At 33.8% G+C, this 18970-nt stretch overlaps 2 protein-coding genes across 3 annotated transcripts; both read right to left on the reverse strand.

Annotated features, from left to right (window-relative positions):
* Nucleotides 1-2111: 2111 nt before the first annotated feature.
* Nucleotides 2112-3825, reverse strand: LOC133691861 (dof zinc finger protein DOF2.2-like). 2 transcript variants are annotated; one of them, XM_062112477.1, is made up of 2 exons: nt 3566-3825; nt 2112-3378 (listed from the first exon to the last, which is right to left on the reverse strand). In XM_062112477.1, exons 1-2 carry the CDS (start codon nt 3614-3616, stop codon nt 2458-2460), a joined length of 972 nt encoding a protein of 323 aa, XP_061968461.1. In that variant the 5' UTR covers nt 3617-3825; the 3' UTR covers nt 2112-2457. The 2 variants fall into 2 exon arrangements, with proteins under 2 accessions (XP_061968461.1, XP_061968468.1); XM_062112484.1 differs by having other exon boundaries at nt 2112-3375; nt 3566-3824.
* Nucleotides 3826-16683: 12858 nt separating this feature from the next.
* Nucleotides 16684-18466, reverse strand: LOC133686062 (uncharacterized). The gene is made up of 2 exons (XM_062106948.1): nt 18248-18466; nt 16684-17866 (listed from the first exon to the last, which is right to left on the reverse strand). Exon 2 carries the CDS (start codon nt 17797-17799, stop codon nt 16858-16860), a length of 942 nt encoding a protein of 313 aa, XP_061962932.1. The 5' UTR covers nt 17800-17866; nt 18248-18466; the 3' UTR covers nt 16684-16857.
* Between the last annotated feature and the right edge of the window lie 504 nt (nt 18467-18970).

The following is an 18970-nucleotide window of genomic DNA, read 5'->3' on the forward strand; positions in this document are numbered from 1 at the left end:
TTTGTTTTTATGTAACGATTGGTCTGGTTTGGAGAGAGAGAGAGAGAGAGGCCAAAGGTTCAAAGGTGTTATGACTTCTTTAATTCTTTTGACCGTGTAGGTTTCAACTTTCGTTGTTGATGGAACTCAAGGACACTCCTCTCACAGTTGGAAATGGAATTGCATGGTTTTGAGTGGGGGGTTCTTGGCGTTTTCTTAGACTGTTTGTTGTTATTCACTTCACCACAGCAAAAAGCACAAGGAAAGGGGTCACCACCAAGTTAAAAAAAAACAAGTATCACGTCCTTTCCACATAATTATGAAATCATTAAAACGGTTATGCGATGATAATCCTCTCTCTCTCCATGCACACCATATCTTAGATGGCATGGAGTATTAATCTAGTAAAAAACATTGTTTCAGGGAAGTGAAGACTGAAAAGAAGTACAAACCTCGCAGATACAATTAATGTAAAAACAGTTTTTTAGGGAAGTGAAGGCTGAGAAGTAGTACGTACAAACCCGTAGATACATCGCCTAAAAATGTGAGACAGCAAGGAGCTTTCTTGGAAATCAAGTCTTAAAACATAGCCACGGATGTGGAAAGCCTTCAAAATGGGAAGTGTCTGTCACAAAGCAGCATAAATTCTGGAGCAGAGAACATCGAGTAGCTCTTTTATTAAGGACGACATATGGTGCATCAAGCCTTTTGGAACGAATGGACGATTTGAAGCTTTCATAAACGCGAGACATGTCACATATATATATAGAGCGAGAGACTTGCGCTGAGCAAAACAGACGTACTTAGATGGTTCCAAAAGTTCCTGCAACTTCAACGTTTTTGGCATACTTGTTTGATAGTCTGTGTTAGAGTTAATGTAAAATATTTTTAGAGCTTCATCCAATAGACTAAATTCTTGAAATGAAATGTTCTTCAATATGATATATATCATAATCTTAATTACTGCTAGGTCACAAGTTTGAATCTAACAGGCTTCATTCTCCTTAATAAATTAAAAACTAAACATAGTATAGTGATGGGACTATGTATATTAAAGATTATATAAAATCATTTATGAAGCCTTTTTAACAGTTTAACCATATGGATTGAGGTGATTCTTTAATAAACTATAGCTAGTAGTAATTCTACCTTCGCCTATATTTGGAGATCTGCCACACTCATAAACGAAGTGACCATATGATCATATATACAATAGCTAGTTTTAATAGTTTTATCATGATCAAGAAGATCAGTTAAACACAAGAAATAGAAAAGAGATTCAAGCTTGAATAATATTTATGTAAAGGTAGAACGCTCAAGGCACATCATGATCAGTTGTGATATAGCCGAGTTACAATGTATCCGAGGAGGGGATTCAGTCCTTGAACCCACATCATTGCCATGTGTAACAATTGGCTCGGAACACCTATCAAACCATCCAACTCAGTCAGATAACACATGTATATACGAGGGTGTGTGCTCGCCAGACATCACTCGTGTTACTCCACATACTAAACATAGTTTGTTCCGAGCACTAAATTCACATCTATCTTCTTGTTATTTAGGGGCTCACGAGATGATGTTAGAGCTAGGACGGGCGCTCATGTCACTTATGGGCAATGTCTATGACGTTAACTGTAATTCACTAATCATTAGAGGCTATCACCTCAAATAATAAGATTCAAGCGAGCAAATATTTTTGCATGTACTCACACAAGATGGTGAGCTATGAACCCACAGACAAGGGGTTCCATTCTTTTAGGTCTTGCACTCATCTCCTTCTTCAACCTCTCATCATTTTCTCTATAATATACACGCACTCACAAAATCCTTTAACTTACATATATCACTCCCGTTTGGACTTAATTAATTAAGTATTGGAGGTTTGCTAAAACCTTTCAAAGAGATTTGTTTTGTACGTGTTCGGCTCCAACAACATCACTTTCTAGTGAGGTCTTTAGCCATCTCGCCCATAATGTGAAGGCTTATTTGTTCTTAGGATTTAGAACCACGTCAAATTGTACAAGTTTGTTTTAGTTCTTCTTAATCTTAAGATTAACCCTAATTAGGAAATTTTGCATAAATCATACAATTTTCATTTCGATGATGCTGAATTAATGCATGAAGAACAATAAAAGGAAAACAAGTTATTGTTATAATAACTCAGCATGTCTTATCACAAATTAAACCCCATGACCTCACACGCTTAACTTGTAAACAAGCCATACAATACAGATCCCCAAACAAAGGTAAATAGAAAATTACAATTTATAACAAATTGTTCTACCAATTATTGGTTCTCAATCTGACCACCATAATACTGATCATCAGATAGGTTCTCCATTGGGTAGGAACTTGCAAGTCAAGGCAGTACTTCAGTCGAAGATGCATGCAACTTTGTGTCAATTACTGACTGATGGTTTAGAAATATGCTTCATGGTGCTGATAATCGTTTCCTTTCAATCAAGAGGTCAATATCTATCTTAAGAGATGGCTAGTGGAAGAAGAATTGAGACCTGATAAATCTGCCCAGGTATTTCCACCCCAATAGTACTGATTATTTTGTGGGACACCCAAATATGGCTTCGATAAATTTAACCCTTGGTTTCCTTCTGTCTTCACTGGAGCTAACTGAGAAACCCTAGAGCTTGGAGTCATAGATTGAAGCTGGTTGTCCCCATTAACACTAATCGGAGTTTCAGCACCGTCACTTTGAAGTGGATATAAACCTGCGGGTGAAAACTCAAAGAAAGGAAATTGATGCTCTCCTCCAGCTGATAAAATAGCACTGCTATTCATTCCTGAGTTGCTTCCTATCTGAAACCCCATGTCAGTCTGTCCACTAGCACCACTTGTTGATCCCAACTGTCCCTGAATTCCACCAAAGTTTAACCCAATGTTTCCCTCGCCGAATTGAGCCAGGTTATGCAGTGAGGTCATGTAGGGTAATTGAGATTGTTGTTGAGGCAAATGACCAATAACCTGTGATGGAAGTGCACTTGTGGAACTGGAAGTTGAACCCACTTGCCTTTCACTCGAAACTGGAGACTTGGAGCTACTTTGGACTTTTCTTTTCTTGTTTCTACGGCATCCACCACCCACAGGAACACTTCTAAGGGCACCCCCTCTAGTCCAGTATCGCCGACAGGTTTTGCAAAAGTGGCGGGGCTGAGAGAGGTTATAGTTATTGAAGTAACAAAACTTGGTGTTGGTAGATTCACACCTTGGGCACTTTAGAGCTACCTCAGGCTGAGGTATCTTGGCCAACCGAGCTCGATCAGCCATCGAACCAGGTCTGATTGAGCCAGCGGTGCCACTACCACCAACATGTGTTGGTGGAGGAAGAGGTGGAAGCTGGGGGCTTTCATTGCTTGCTCTAGGTTGTTGACTTGGTTGCTGCTGCAAGATTGAAAAATTCAGTGGTTGCTAATATTATTAAAGGGAAAGAAATTAAATCTAGTATATTCAATAAAAGATCACAAAGGAATATGAACAATTTTCTTTTTGATATGGTTCTTTTTTCTTTTGGGATGGGAGTGGGGAGTTTTCAAGAAGCTATGTGGATGGAAATTGAAGAAAACATTACCTGCTGCCAGTTGGGAGGATCTAAATAGAATGGAACTGAAGAGAACACCATGGTTTTGATCTTCTTCTTCTTTTTCTTTTATAAAGGTTGATGGGTATTTAGGAAGGAAAATAAGGTGGAGAATCACACTAACAGAGTACCAGAGCAAAGAAAGGAAAAGCAAAGAGAATTAAAGGGAAGGTTTGAAGGAAAGATAGATGAGGCTTTTCCTTAATTATTTTTTTTTTCCTGCTTTATTCTCTCGTTCCCGTCCTTTTTTGCTTTTCTTTTTTATGATTTTAGGGTTTGAGCTAGTGGAAAAAGTTTCTTCGACTGTAAGCTTTCTTTAAATTTGTGATGCTGTGGACTGGCTTTGTGATTGTAGTGCTCAAAAAGAGGGCTGTGACTCATGCATGGAATAGGGAGAGGGAAAGCTGAGCATAACAAAGCAGATTATCAGTGTCTGTCCATTGTGGTGGGATCAGTGCCCCACCACGTAATTAAATTTCTAATTCTGTAGCTGCACATTTACTATGATCATGCCTGGTGCGTTGGCCCAGGTGATGAAATTAAACTACTATATATTAGCGCATTATTAGTGTTCTTATCAATGTTTCTAGCAATCTTAATTGTTCATAAAATTAAGCCTAGAATATTAATACTATGTTAATTACTTGGCGACTTTTTTTCTAATTTTTTGCGGCTTTGAGCTTCAGCTTTAATTAACAAAAGTATATATATATATATCAGTGTATTGCTTAAGCATGAAGCACTAGTCTTGTGTTCTCTAGGGCTCATTTCTTGATCATCAGCAATGGCACATGGATCGTCGGTCGAGATATATAGGCATATTAGCGCTTGCTTTTCCCATGTTGAGAATCGACAATATACAAAGCAAATAGTAATTATTAGTCTAATTTGGACAACTTGTACTGACAGTATCAGATTCCTTAATCAAGAAGACAAACATGCATGCTGATCATAGTCTTTACTCTGAAAAACATCCCATGATTTTTGTGACTAGCAACGGAACACCTATTGCTGAGATTAGAGTTTTTTTTAAAAATAAATTAATAAATTAAATGAATAATCCATTGACTATTCTCATATCTTGAAAGACAAGATCTTTTGAAATTGACTGATACCCTAGCACTAAAATAAGGGATTGATTCAGATTCTATATATAGAGGCCGATTAACATGCAAAACATTTCAATATGCTTTCCATTACATCTCTCGGTCTGAAATGAATTATACATTACATTGACTAGCTAGCACTATCCAGGTATCCAAACAAAGATTGTGAGGGAAGGCAGTGATGTCCTAAATTATACATGAAAGAAAGCCTAACAGATTCACTACATGTTATACAGAAATGTGTAAGAAATTGCTGGGAAGAGGAAAAACTATCTACGCTTTGTCACGGGAACGGAATCGAGGCCATCCTTTTTCATCCATGCTATAGAACGAGTTTTCTAGACATGATCCGCAAAGAGACGATGCTTGTCATCAAGAAAAGCCAATCAGTTAAACTAGTATTCAAATGCCCTAGCCTTTTGATCTGCCATTGATGTAAGATCCTTATGATTCCATCCATGAATATGTCAAAAGTGTGGCTTTTATATATAGTGAGGAGAGGAGACGGGTGTTGCCTTTGCGTAGACTGATTGTTTGCGCCATTAGTGTGGCGTTTGGGCAAGTGAGGCGAAGTTTTTAGGGTTTTCTTTCTGATCCATGTGAAAGAGGAAATTACCTTGAGAAGTCAAGGCTGCAAAGAAAGGAATTCAAAAGTTTTTGGATTTTGAATTTTTGGAGAAGCGGGAAGAGAATAGAGAGAAGGAGATAAAATTTTTAATTTTGGAAGAAGCGGGAAGAGAAAAAAGAAGAGAAAAGGAATTATTCACTGCTTGGTCAAGTTATATAATTGCAAGGGAGAAAATCTAAGCAGAAGATAATAAAGTTTAAAATTCAGTTTATAGTTTGATTTATGAATTTTAAGAGAATCAATACACATAGTTTGTAACTTTTGATGCGTTTATGAGTTTAAAAAAACTGAAATAGAAAGGGAAAAAAGGAAGGATTTAATTATTATTATTTATTATTTTTTTCTTAAGAAAGCATAACGTTGGCATAGCTTTTCCAAATTTTTTTGTGCTTCAAGGGTAGGGGTTGGTTGGTATTGTGATGCATAATGCTTTTTAAAATATCTTTTTGCTTAAAAATACATTAAAATATTTTTTTTTATTTTTTATATTAATACATCTTAATATAAATCATATTTTGAGACATCACTTAACAACTTAATCTTTTGGGTTGAATTTGTTATTTGACATGGTATCAGAACCTTGATAATTAAACGGTTACGAGTTCATATCTCACCATCCCCATTTATTTGATAAAAATTAAGCACCAGGTAGTGTGGACATTCAAACTCAAATAACTTTTATTTGAGGGGTGTGTTAAATAATAATATAAATCATATCTTGGGACCTCACCTAACAGCTTAAGCTATTGAGTTGAGATGATTTTTTGACACTGTGAAAGAAATATGGTTATTTAGGTTAACTAATGTACACAAACTTTAAGGTTGTGTCAAAAGCACTTCTTTTTGTATTTTTAATATTTCCCTTTTCAATAATTGAATTTTTATTTTTTATTTACATGTTGTTATATTTACACATGGTTATAGAAGCGATCAAAAATATGCGTTTTAGGTAGATCAGGTTGTTATATTTGAGTTTTTTCATTATAATATTTAAATTGTACTTTTTATTTATTTATTAGAGATTTATGTTAGATTTTGAATCATCCTAGATTAGATATGATTACATTAAAATTTTAAAAAATAAATTTGATGTAGGTGGAAGCAAGTAGGGTATAAATAACACAAAAAACAAGAAAATTTTAACACACAAAAAGAATTGCAAATATAAACCTTAAATTAATAATTTTATTTTTTGAAAATCAAGTATATATTGGTTATCTCATCAAGAGGTTTATAACGCCTTTAAATAAGCCAAGAAAACTTATATCTTCTAGTAAACAACCTAAAATCTGAAAACATTAAGGAAATTAAAACAGAATATGAGATAAAAATAATAAATCCAAAAAATATAAAAAAATAATAAAATTAACCCAAACAACAACTTCTAGGTCTAATCCTAGAAGATCCAACAATCCAATAAACAACACAATACTTCCTATAGAAAAACTACTTGTAGAATCACCTTAAAATATTTAAGTCTAATCTAATAGTTGAATCTCTTGTTATTATTGTTTTAAGTTACAAACACAATTCAGCAAGACCAGACCTTTTCTTATATCAAAACTTATTCCACTAATTCATAAAAAGTATCTATTATGTCACCTATATTGTCCATTTAGATCATATCCATATTTAATTGTATCAGACTCACAATCAAATGCTTAAAACTTTCAGTTTCTATGAGCCTACATTAAAATTAAATATTCATTTATAAATGATGAATATGATCATAGCTAAAAAAAAATTTAGGTTAATGATCTTATTTTTAAAATCCTTAAAGATAGTCACATTTTTAAAGATATGAGGCAAGGTGGTAATATCGAGTCATTTCATTGTTTAAAGATGCAATTTCATTTCATGTTGACCAACTCTATAAAGAAGCCTAATTAATGAGGTCAAGAAGAGAGGCTGAGCGACAACAATTATTCTTTGCGTTATCTTTTTCTACTAAGATTATTTAACAATTGTGTGCAAGCATTTGATTTAATTTTAAATTTAATTTTTTTAACTCTTTATTTGTATGAAGCCTTATGTGTGTTATTACACTGTTAACCACACATACTCTATATATTTAAACTAAATTAAATTACGAAGTCTTAATTAGTAGCATGTTCTTAATGGTTAAAACTGCATTTCAACGAGACACCCTTAGCAAAAGCTAGCGAGAATATAAGGTGGTGTTAGGGCATGACTTCTCTCCCTGCCAGGATTCCTTTTCCCCACCAAAAGATATCGCCCTATCACAAATCCTTTCCTCATCAAAAACCCTCACCCAACCATGTGTGTATATATATATATATATATAAACCTTCTCCTCAAGCCACCAACCATCCTGAACCCTCTGTACGTACCTTCTATTTTGAGAACTTTCCACCATGGTATTCGCATAATTTTTGGGGAGCTTGGTCAGGATTCCGATCTCTTCATCTCGTAAAGACTCTCTTGGTTTTGTCTGTTTGTTTGGATTGAATAACCTGCAAAGTTTGTATAAAGATATTGGTGATATCAGGATTGGAAAGTATAAGGTCCATGCATAATTGGTGAGATTTTTTTGGAAGAAGTAACAATGGTCCTAAAAGGAAATCTTCGGATAAATCAATAGAGTTCAAGAAGAAGGGAGTTTCTTTTCTTCATAGTCAGGTGGATGGAAGGACCTTTTCTGATGTGGTGAAGGCTAATTCGATGAGAAGGGTGGGAATTGAAGCCTGAATAGAAATTGTTTGAAAGGGAGATGACGAAGAAGGTGGCCACTAACAAGAATATGAACCGTAATCATTCAATCCCTCAATTTGAACCTTTAGAGGATAATTAATGCAAGCTGGATGGATAAAAAGTGCTGTGGTCTCCGCTTACAATTCTGAACTTATTCCGAGTTTTTTTTTATCACATTGTTGAGGGATACAATATGTGTACCAACGTTAAATTATTGGGTGGTTGCTTGTGACCTTTGACTATAGAGAAAGCGTTTTGGAGACTATTGGGTGTAGTGTTGATTGGTTTAGTCAATGGTTTGGAAGTATGAGGCCATGGGAACCCGAATTGATTGCCACAGAAAGATTTGTTTGGCTTAGGATTGAAGGCATCCCTCTTCAGATTTGGGGTATTGAATTTTTTCGATCCTTTTGTTTGTCATGAGGGAGATATATTACTATGGATACTGCTACATCATCAGAAGTTTGATGCTGTCAGGGTCCTCATTTCAACTTTACAAAGAAATTATACTATCAACATTGTTTTTTTTTTATATTTTTATTTTTTGATAATCAACATTGTTAAAATTGAAGTTCAAGGGAGTGTTTTCCATATTAAAGTAACTGAAGAAACATGTTTAGAGTAACAATAATGTAAGAGTGACAAAGCTTTTAATCAGTGGTGGACTGGTTCAAATTCTTCCATCTCTTCTTTTCGTCCAATTCTGACGTTGCATGTCCTTCCAAGGATTTTCATTGTAGCCATGATCCGGTCAATGAATGTTCAGGTCTTGATGATAAATTGTGTTTACTTTCATTATTCAATAACCTCTCAACAATCTGGTTAAAATATACCAAAAATCCCAAAACTATTTACCATTTTTATCAGCATCCTTAATTTGTAATTTTTTATTTTATTTTAATATATGAATTATATATTGAGCATATTTTGAATTGGAATCCCCTGTATCATTGTTCACTGGCAAAGCTCCACCATTTTTTAGTACCAAATCTCCTCAAAAGACAACCAAAACAACACTTTCAATCTCACAACTAATATCCCAATATCAAAATCACTATCAGACTCAAATAAACACAAAAGTTTGGTTTTTATTTTTTTAGACAAAAAGATTTTCAAGCCTCACTGACATGAATGAACTCGTGATAATAAAATCTTTTGTTTGATGATGATATCGTCAGTGATATTAGTTTGGATCTAACTATCTCATAGTACATATATGAAATCATGAAAAAAATAATAAAAAATAGGTGCTATAATGATTTCACTAACAATAGTCTAGACTATGATCTGTAATCTACACTACGATCCCCGTACACATTCATCGTATTTGGTTTGACTTATTTTTTGCTTAAATTTTGGGACTGGTCAGTGAAAGCCAAGAAAATCAGATCACAGAGTTTCATTTCTCTCTGTCACACACTTTCACTGGCATAGCATAGCAGGGTTGGAGGTCTATCCATGAAAACAAATGATCAGTAACATTTCAGAGATTAATTTTGAAATTTACATTATTATAAGTTTAGGAAAAATGGGATGAGATCTGAGAGTAGAAAAAAGCTATCACATAGTATGTCAAAAGCACGCAGAGACTCTTGATGGGCGGATAGAAAAGAAGTAGATCGATGGTGGTGATACATGCGACAACGAATCAAGAATCATTATCATGATGCTCATGGTCGGGAATTAAAGACAGCATGTCAGCAGAAGGTAGGTCCTAATACAAGAGCCACTTTCCTAACCCATGTCCTACGGAATCTACATACGGCCCTGGAAATCTGGACCATGTCCACGGACGCGGTTATAAAGAACGACTCCACCGCCAATACATTCATGGTAAATTTCAATTTTCTCACCACGTGTTTGTCTCGATTTCACTTTATTTTTTTTTCAATCATTCTAATAGAATTGTTTATTTTGTAAATAAAGAAGAAGTTGGTAGAGTCACTCTGGTCTTTATTGATCAGGAGTCTTATAGCTAAATCATGTAAAAATATTTATCACTATATATTGTTCCTTTTCTCATTCTTAATTTTTTGTTGTTTTTATATCTCTAATTAAGCTTTGAAGGGTGTGTTGGATTTGATATTCCAACTAAAACTTGTAGCTCTCTTTAAAAATTGCTATAAGCTGCAACATTTCACGTGCATGGAAGCTCATAAAACTTTCTAGTTTTGACTTTATAAATTAATTAATTTGCATGCATCGTGAAACCAGCAGTCGATTTTATCTCAAATCTGGAAGATTGCTTTTGATTAGAGGTGAAACCTCATAAAGAACGCAGCTAATTAGTGGTGCGGGAATCTAATTCCTTATCAAAACGTTTAACAGGGTACGGCTTTTTTGCTTTCTTTCATGTGAAATGCTATCCCTAATAATATCTAGAAATTTCTTGCCGTAAAGGAAAGTAAAATTGCAGCCTTAACACATTCGCTTGTCCTCTTCCCCCCAGCTCCCTCTCCGTCTCATTGACAGGCTAGTTGGCGAAATTTACAGCAGATGATGCATCCTATAAAGAACTGTTATTATCATCAGCCAAAGAAAAAAAATCAATGGTCCCAGTTAACTGTTTGTTAGTCTTGTATGGAATCATGGAACTTGCTCTGATGGAAGTACGAAACTTATTAAGAACGGGTCGCCTGCATCATAAACATATGGTTCCCGCTTCGCGAAAGAGATCGTGCCATGTTTGGCATGGGCTGTAATAGAAGTGGCGCCTGCGCGTTAATTCTTGAAGAATCACAAAACAGATAATGTAAAGTTTGTAAACAGGAAGCTTTTGTTCATTATTGCACATGCAATCTGACATAAATTAAAAAGCCAGCTACTGCAGCCTTTATATACAGCCTATAGGTGTCTCAAGAAACAATATGATTTGGGCATGACCAAATTATCGACTGAGTTTTAGTTAAAAATCTTGTACTTTATATATATATATATATATATATATATATATATATATATATATATATATATATATATATATATATATATATATATTCGCTCCTTTACTTGGATTTTAATCACACAAAATCTTATACTTTCAGTTATTAATTAAGTATGAATAATAATTTTTATCTTTTGTTTAGAAATTAATATAATATTTTATAGAATACGTATATTTATTATTGTATTAAGAATATAATATTTAATCAAAAGTTTTTAACAAATTTATTCTTTTGTATATAGTTAGGGACAAGCCATGAAAGAATAATGGAGAGATATAGCATCATAATTTTTACTGTTTCCTTCTTTTTTTCACTAGTTTTCAAAAGTTGCTTCAGGCATAGGAAGGTTAGAATAGTGTTTTCTACCCTTCCCGAAAAGCCAATGGGGCCTAAAGTTCACAAAAAGGAAAAACCAACGGGCCTAAAGGCTAGTGTGATATCAGTAAGAAACATTTGTATATTATAATTTGCAGTTTGCGGTGTGAGCAAAGTTTTGGAACGTGGCAGATAAGAGGGCCGGAGAAGCTGTCTTTTTGTGCTGGGTTTTGGAATTGATAGTGGATGAGGTGGGATTACGGGGCTGGCTGTCGCCGGTGGCGGTTTCGGCCATGATGTTTCGGTTATTGATTCTGGCCGGAACTGCACTTGGATAGGGCGGACAAGGTGGCCAGGAGCTGATCTGTCGACATCGTTTTTGAATTTGAAAACAGGCTCTTAATCTCTCTTTTAATAGGCCTTTTTGTTGGACTTTTATGGTATAGCCGTAGAGGCTATATCTGCATCATTAAGCTACAATATTTCTAGTCATACAAATTTAAAATTCAAATCTTATGTAAGATAAACTTTGGCATGTGAATTCCTTAGCAACAACAACTGATCGGTGAATTTTTCAAACTAGTTTAGTCAAATACTTAATTATATTTTGAAAACATGCGAATTTCTCCTTCATGATAGCCTATTTAACGGAAATAATTGATCAGGATGAATTGACAACCATTTTATTTATTTGCTGTCGATATTTGATCGGATTTTGAAACAAAATTGACTATTTGCCACAAATACAAGGAGAAAAATTGGTGACTTCACAATATTATATAATCCAACATAATCAAAAAATTATTATCATCCAAAAATTTAAGTTATTAAATAAAGGTTTATGAATAATTTTATATTATTTTTTATAAAAAATTATTAAATAAATGTTTTTTTAACTTAAAACTATAAAATAAATTAAATTGATGAAATTTAAACTCATTGTTTAATATTATGTTAAAAAAATAATTTAATTTAAAGGTTCAAAAACTTTTATGAAAAATTTTAAAATGGTTTTATATTCATGTTAAATTCTCAAACTTTACAACCATGGATATAATATTGGGATAATCTCATAGAAAATATATATAAAAAAAAAGTTTAAAGACCAATTCCTCTGATAAATCAAATGAGAACATAATTACTCCACAAGAAAAATAAAAATGAAAAAGGTGAAGCTCAATCTCTAACAAATAAAATGTTAAAGGATGAAAATTAAAAAATATATATAATTCAAAAAAGATCTAAAAAACTTGATTTGAACTCACCTGGGTCAAGATACAAAATCTTTGACCTAGTTGCGATACCATAGAATTCATCCGTCAGTATTTTTCAAAGAGTTAGAATAAATTTATTGTCTATACCACAATGATCGACGGAATGCTTTCGTCGGTGATTTACTGATGGGACTACAAAGTGAATCTATCTGTTGGTATATTTCAGAGAATTTGAAAAAAATTACTGCATATGCCACTATCACCGATGAGAATATATAGATAGAATATTTTCGTCGGTATATTTCCAGTGAAAACTTTTTTGTAGGCATGCATTGTCCGTCAGTAAAACCATCAGGTTTTTTTTCCAACAAAATTAGCGATAGATGGTGAAATTACCGAAAAACGATATACCGATGAACAAAATCCTTTGGTGAATTAGTCAATAAAATTTTCACCGATAGACTGTTAAGCTCACGCCGATGAAAAAATTTCGTCGATAAAACTGTTAAATGTTGTAGTGTGAAAAACAAATTGAATAAAATTATGAAACTCAATTATCGAATAACTTAATATTAAATGATGGAAATGAAAAAAGAATTTAATTTAAAAAAAAACAATTGAAAGAAATACGAGTCAACCCAAGTTAAATTGCAAATCCCGTAACCATGGAAATCATGAAATCCTTGAATTTAGATCAATAAAAAAGCTTAATTCTTAATCAATTTATTTTTTAAGAATGAGATCATGAAAAAAATATAAATTCAAAACTCTTGCCAAAGGAAAAGAGATAGCAATAAAAAGAATTTAGATCAAATTTGGTAGAAAAAAACTCTTTGAGGATGAAATTATAAAAAAAAATGACCGAGATAAAAAAATAGAAAGGAAATGAAAAAAAAGTACAACGATCAATTTTCAATAAATTAAATGTTGAATAATAAAATTAAAACAATTCAATTTAAGAAAAAAGGACCCAAAAAAGTCCATCATTATTAACCTTTGAAACCAGTGACTCTGGTCATGAACCCGAGTTAGTTTGATTAAAAAAATAAGAATCAAATCTAAAAAATTAAAAAAAAATAAAAAGAAGATGAAAAATGAAATGTTTTGGTAATTTAATGGCTTATTCAAAATTTTAAAAAAATAGCAATAAAAAAGACAATGACCAAATGTGAAAAAAGAAATAAATTGCAGGGGGCTAGTTTGATTGTTTTTTAAAGGGTTGATGTGAAATTTAAGGTAACGAGAGAAAAAAAAATATTTATCAGTGTCAAAACCGATACATGTTAGGGGCACACGCCACCTCGAAAAGTAGCGTTTGGTGGCATGAACTTGCTCTTGCTACCCAAATGGCAAGGGGGTCATTGACATACTAGGGTGTGTGTAGCGCGTGCCAGTAATTTACAACAATGTCCCTGGATATCCTTGAAATTTACAATAAAACTAGTGTAAAATGACCAAAAAAAATTCCTTGGATAAGAGTTATATTGGTTGTCTTTAAGAATATAAAAATAATTATATTTTTCTAAAAAAATTAAAAAGACAAAAATATCTTTAAGTAGTAGGCATTATATTATTTTATTACATGATTAAATTAGTAATTTGACTATAAAAATACAAAATCACCGATCTAACCCCATATAATTTGTAAAATAATTTGTGTGATGGCGTAAAAACCATCTTACTTCTAATTTCTAGCTCAAAGTTTTTTTTGTTCAAGAATAATTTTATAATTATACTATTACAGTATTCCAAGTCTTGAGCCACACTAATTTAATTTCGTTTCGTGAAGAGATTTAGTTTTTCGTTTAATTAAATATTGATTTATGTTGTGCTGTAAGCCAGCCAAGGTTTTTGGCCTTTTGGGCAAACTCGTATTGTCACCTGCGTGTTTTGATCAGTCCATCAGTTCAGACCTTGTATAACTGACTTTATCAATTGAACACTTTGTTTTTGGACCACGGTTAATTGAATCCGATTTGAACCAGTCTTCAACTGGCCTTAATTAATCCTTAAACTGAGCTGAGGTGGCTTGTTTGGGTTCAAGTTGAGCCCACATAATATATATATATATATATATATATATATATATATATATATATAAAGCCCAACATGTGAGATGGAAGTTGCATGTTGGACTCAAATTGATTGCAAGTAGTAAAAAACATAAGCTTCAATAAGCAAAATTACTAACAAAGGGTTAAAATGCTGAATGGGAATACAGTAATAATTATTTTTTAAAATATTTTTTATTTATAAATGTATTAAAATATTATTTTTTTATTTTTTAAAATTATTTTTAATATTAATACATAAAACTAATTTGAAAATATATAAAAAAATATTTTTTTTTAACGTTTTCCTCCCCTTAGCAGGCCCGCCCTTGTAATGGCAGGTTTCGGCCTAGCAATTTACAAACAAACTTCACCTTTGTTTGTTCCCCCCGCTCTACGTTTCATTTTCCCCTCTTCTTTTTGAAACAACTAATTTTTTCATTTATTTTGAAAAGCGACAATAAGAATTACTTGACTATCTTTGGCCCTTTTGAGTGTACCAATGTGCATACGCGTGTGTAATTTTAAGCAACAGCCTTCAGAATATCTGATAAGGCCAAAAATAATCAATGGCGTGCTGAAGAGATGACAAAACGTTACAACACATCTATATAATAAGACTATTTTCTCAAACAAATAAGATAAGACCGGCAAGTGGGAACTTGCAAAGAGAGAAAATAGAGACAGAAATAATAAAGAAAAGAAGCCAGGAACCATAAGTTATTCGATGTTCTTCACAGAACGGGTCCTCAAAGGGCCACTGGTGGGTTTGGTCATGTTGCAATCTCTATCTATCTTCATTTGCACAAGTAAAGCTCGACATGCCATTTTTCCAATTTAAATTCTGTACGTTGGAGCTCTCTATCTATCCTCTTGAAGCGATGGGGTCTCTACGAATTCAAAATTTAAAATCTTCTTGCTAAGGATGGAGAGAGGATTTGTCATTTGATGCCTCTTTCTGGAGGCTACTTTTGGTCGAATCGCGTGATAACAATGACATTTCTTGTTGTTTAGGTAAAAGCTCGCAGCCCTTCCTTAACTTCCTCTCTACTTTGTCACTTTTCGTTGAAGACTTGTCTAAAGGAAAATTTTAATGGCTTCTTTTAAGAGCCTGTCTTGTTTTCTATGCCCTTAAAAAGATTGGTAATTACCTGCAAGACACGCATGATTTTGTTGGCACTACGCCGACTACCATCATCATCATCATCTTTCTTATGTACTAAAGCATCCTAATGTTTCCTTCGTTAAGTTTTGTGCTTGATTACCCAGCATTTATTATCATGTCTCTTTTTCACTTTCTTGAAACCAAGAACTTGACAGAGGGAGCCTGGAAAGGGAGAGGAAAAAACTAGGAAGAGAGGATAAAAATTCCGAATGCTTTTCTCCAACGAAGAAAAGCATAAAAGAAGTTACAGAGGACATTCCCAAGAAAAAAAAAAAAAAAGAGGCCGGAAAGAAGAAAAGGTTGATAAACAGTAAGGTTTTTTACTCAACTTTCAACCCCTCTTGCCTTCAAAACCCGAACTTCCAACACAATGTCTAATTAACAGCAATTAGCTGGACACCATTGTGTGTTTTGACGCGTAAGAGTGCGCATTTTACTTTCTTTCATACTTGACAAAACGTAGAAAATGTATCATTTTGTTTGAATTTTTTACGCAAAAGACGCCTAAGAACTTGAGCATATTCACATTGATCTTCGGTGCACCTTAATCTTTATGTCACACGTTCAAGTCATTATGAAAATCAGTAATCCATTTTTCTTTTCAATGGGTAGCTCAGTGGAGGAAAAAGTCCTTCTTTTAACTCTAATTTCCGGCCTAAACAGCACTTGCGGGAACTTAAACCAATTTTACCAACTAAGCTAATTCGTAAGCCATGTGCAAAGATTGAAAGTGGGCGTGAAAAGAGTGGTGATTAGAGCACCGTCTTGAAGAAAGAATTACAGTGCCCTTTTAGTGATGAGAATTAGTGGCCTAATCCGCCGTATTAATGATTACTACTTTAATCAGTAAGCTTAGATGACTGGAGACAAACAATGACAGAAAACAGATTACCCCACAAGACCGCCACTTGACTTAACCGAACTCTTAACAGAAGTTAGCAGAAGTTGTCAGTTTGCCTTGGAATACTCAAGGTTCCATGCCTAACAAATATGTTGCAGATTGGCAGTGACAATTTTGTGGACAATCCAAATGAAATATGAACACAAAAAATATTAGTACACAGATATATGCACTTTGAAAAGAAAACTGGCAGTACTAAAAAAACAATAACTAAGCCTCATTTCATGTCAATTTAAAGAAATTAAATTAATGCATAATGGGCATCTTGTCTAGGGGTCTGAATGTTGTAGGGGAAGAAGCCAGTGGGAGTACCTGAGAAGAGCTTGAATGATTCTGTGGTAGATGATATAGAAGTTCACTTTCTTTGTTCTTGTCAACATTAAAGCCTAAAAAAGACCCTTCTCTCTCTTCTGTTATCATGGTTGAATCGGGTCCTTTAATCTCTGATAAATCTTGAACAGGAACACAATTCTTAGATGCCCTTCTTTCAGCCTCTTCTATTAGCCTTCTAAACAGTTTTTCCTCTGCGTCCCTCAAGAACTTGAATTTTGGAGGCGGGGAAGATCTCAACCTGCTAAGCTCTGCTTCCACTGATGATTCAAAGAGTGGATTGAATCCATGGTGATGATAAGAATCAAAAACATTGAAGGGAGGGGATTTAAAACGTGGAGAAGCCAAAGGAGTATGGAATGATGGGGTGTCAATAGTCACCATAATATCACTCAAGCTTCTTGTCCTCGATCCTTCTCTGCTCCTACCACCTCTAGTCTTCCCATCATCCGACTCCAAATCCTCCTTCGTTTCCTCTTTTATGGTGAAGAGAAATCGTGGCGGACCACAGAGATTGTGCAGCCTCATGATCTCAGATTCCACACTTTCTTCACCAAGTGTTTTTATAAGTAAATCCTTGTTTGTGCCTAGTTCCAGGTCTGGTTCTTGGCGAGGGCCGTCTGGCTCTCTCATACCATCTTGAGTAATGTTGCTTCTGAAAGAGGAGGCTTTCTTCCAGCAAATAAGATGAAAGAACTCCTTAGCATAGCTGCTGCTATAATCATCCTCTTCTTCAACTTTTCTGTTGGTGACTCTTTTCTTCCACCATAGCAGGTAGAATAGCTCTGCAACAAGTGCTAAAAGAAAGCAACCGAAGACCAGGCTTAAACCAAGACCTAACCCACTGAAAGATACCATCTTGGTCTGCAAATTCACATATCCAGAACAGCTGATCTTTGTTGAATTTTGCTCAAGTTTTTCTCAGCTGATATTCAGTGTAAAATATCAGAACATCAGATAAATGTAAATCCTTTCCTATTCTATCAGCAGAGCTACTTTGTGATTAAGGAATTCACAAATAACCAAAACCAAGATGGAGCCAATAAAACAAAGGAAAAATCCACAACTACATTTGTTGGAAAACACCCCAAAAAAAGTACTTGAAAGTAAAAGAAAATTCCCGGAAACTACCAAATTAGTGAAATAAAATCTCCTTTGATGAACTATTACGTTCTCAAATCAGAAGCCAAGGCCTGAGAGTCCCACTCATGGACTAAAACAAGAACTAAGGTATCTTCTCTAAAATACATTCTAAAAAGGAATCCTGTGAGTCAATAGTGGAAATTCAGGGCAGAGAAAGACTTACCTTGCAAGTACAATAACTAATCACAAACCCAAAACTAAGGATACGAGAAAACATTAGTAGGATTGATGGTATGGGCAAATGTTGTAAAATGTGTGTGGGATTTATTTGGAGAGGCAAACCACCAGGGTTGCGAAAGCTTGTCCCATTTATTCAGGCATAAGATAAAGTGCAGCCATCAAACATAGACAGCAGTCAGGTAAGGGAGATGGAACGAGGAAAGTGAATAAAAATATCGGAGTATATATAATTCTTTAGTTCCTATAATCTGAAACTATTTGTAACTTAGTCCTTCTTGTATTCTTGTTGCATATAAAACCTTTAATATACAACTCATAAACTAGTATATATTTATCAAAACATTTGTTAGTTTTTTCTCTAAATCCCATTTAAATTATTATAAAATTTAAGCTCTTGTGTAAAAACCAAGAAGGTAGGGGTTTAGAGAACAATTCCAAATATTTTTACAACATAACGATCAACAAGAGTCATGGGAAGGGATTAAGTGATAGAATTTTTTTTTAAAAAAAGACAAGGAGAGTACAGGGATTATGTTGTAGATACTTAAAGAATAAGGACTGGGTTGTAATAACTTTAAAAAATAAAACACTAAAGAATAATTTACTCAGAGTGCGGTGATAGAGCCGCTTGATATTATATTAATAGTTACCTTTTTTATTTTAAAAATATATAAAAATAATAATTTTTTGTTTTGTTTTTTTTAAT

The sequence above is a fragment of the Populus nigra genome, chromosome 1, assembly GCF_951802175.1.
Source record: "Populus nigra chromosome 1, ddPopNigr1.1, whole genome shotgun sequence".
Classification (NCBI taxonomy): domain Eukaryota; kingdom Viridiplantae; phylum Streptophyta; class Magnoliopsida; order Malpighiales; family Salicaceae; genus Populus; species Populus nigra.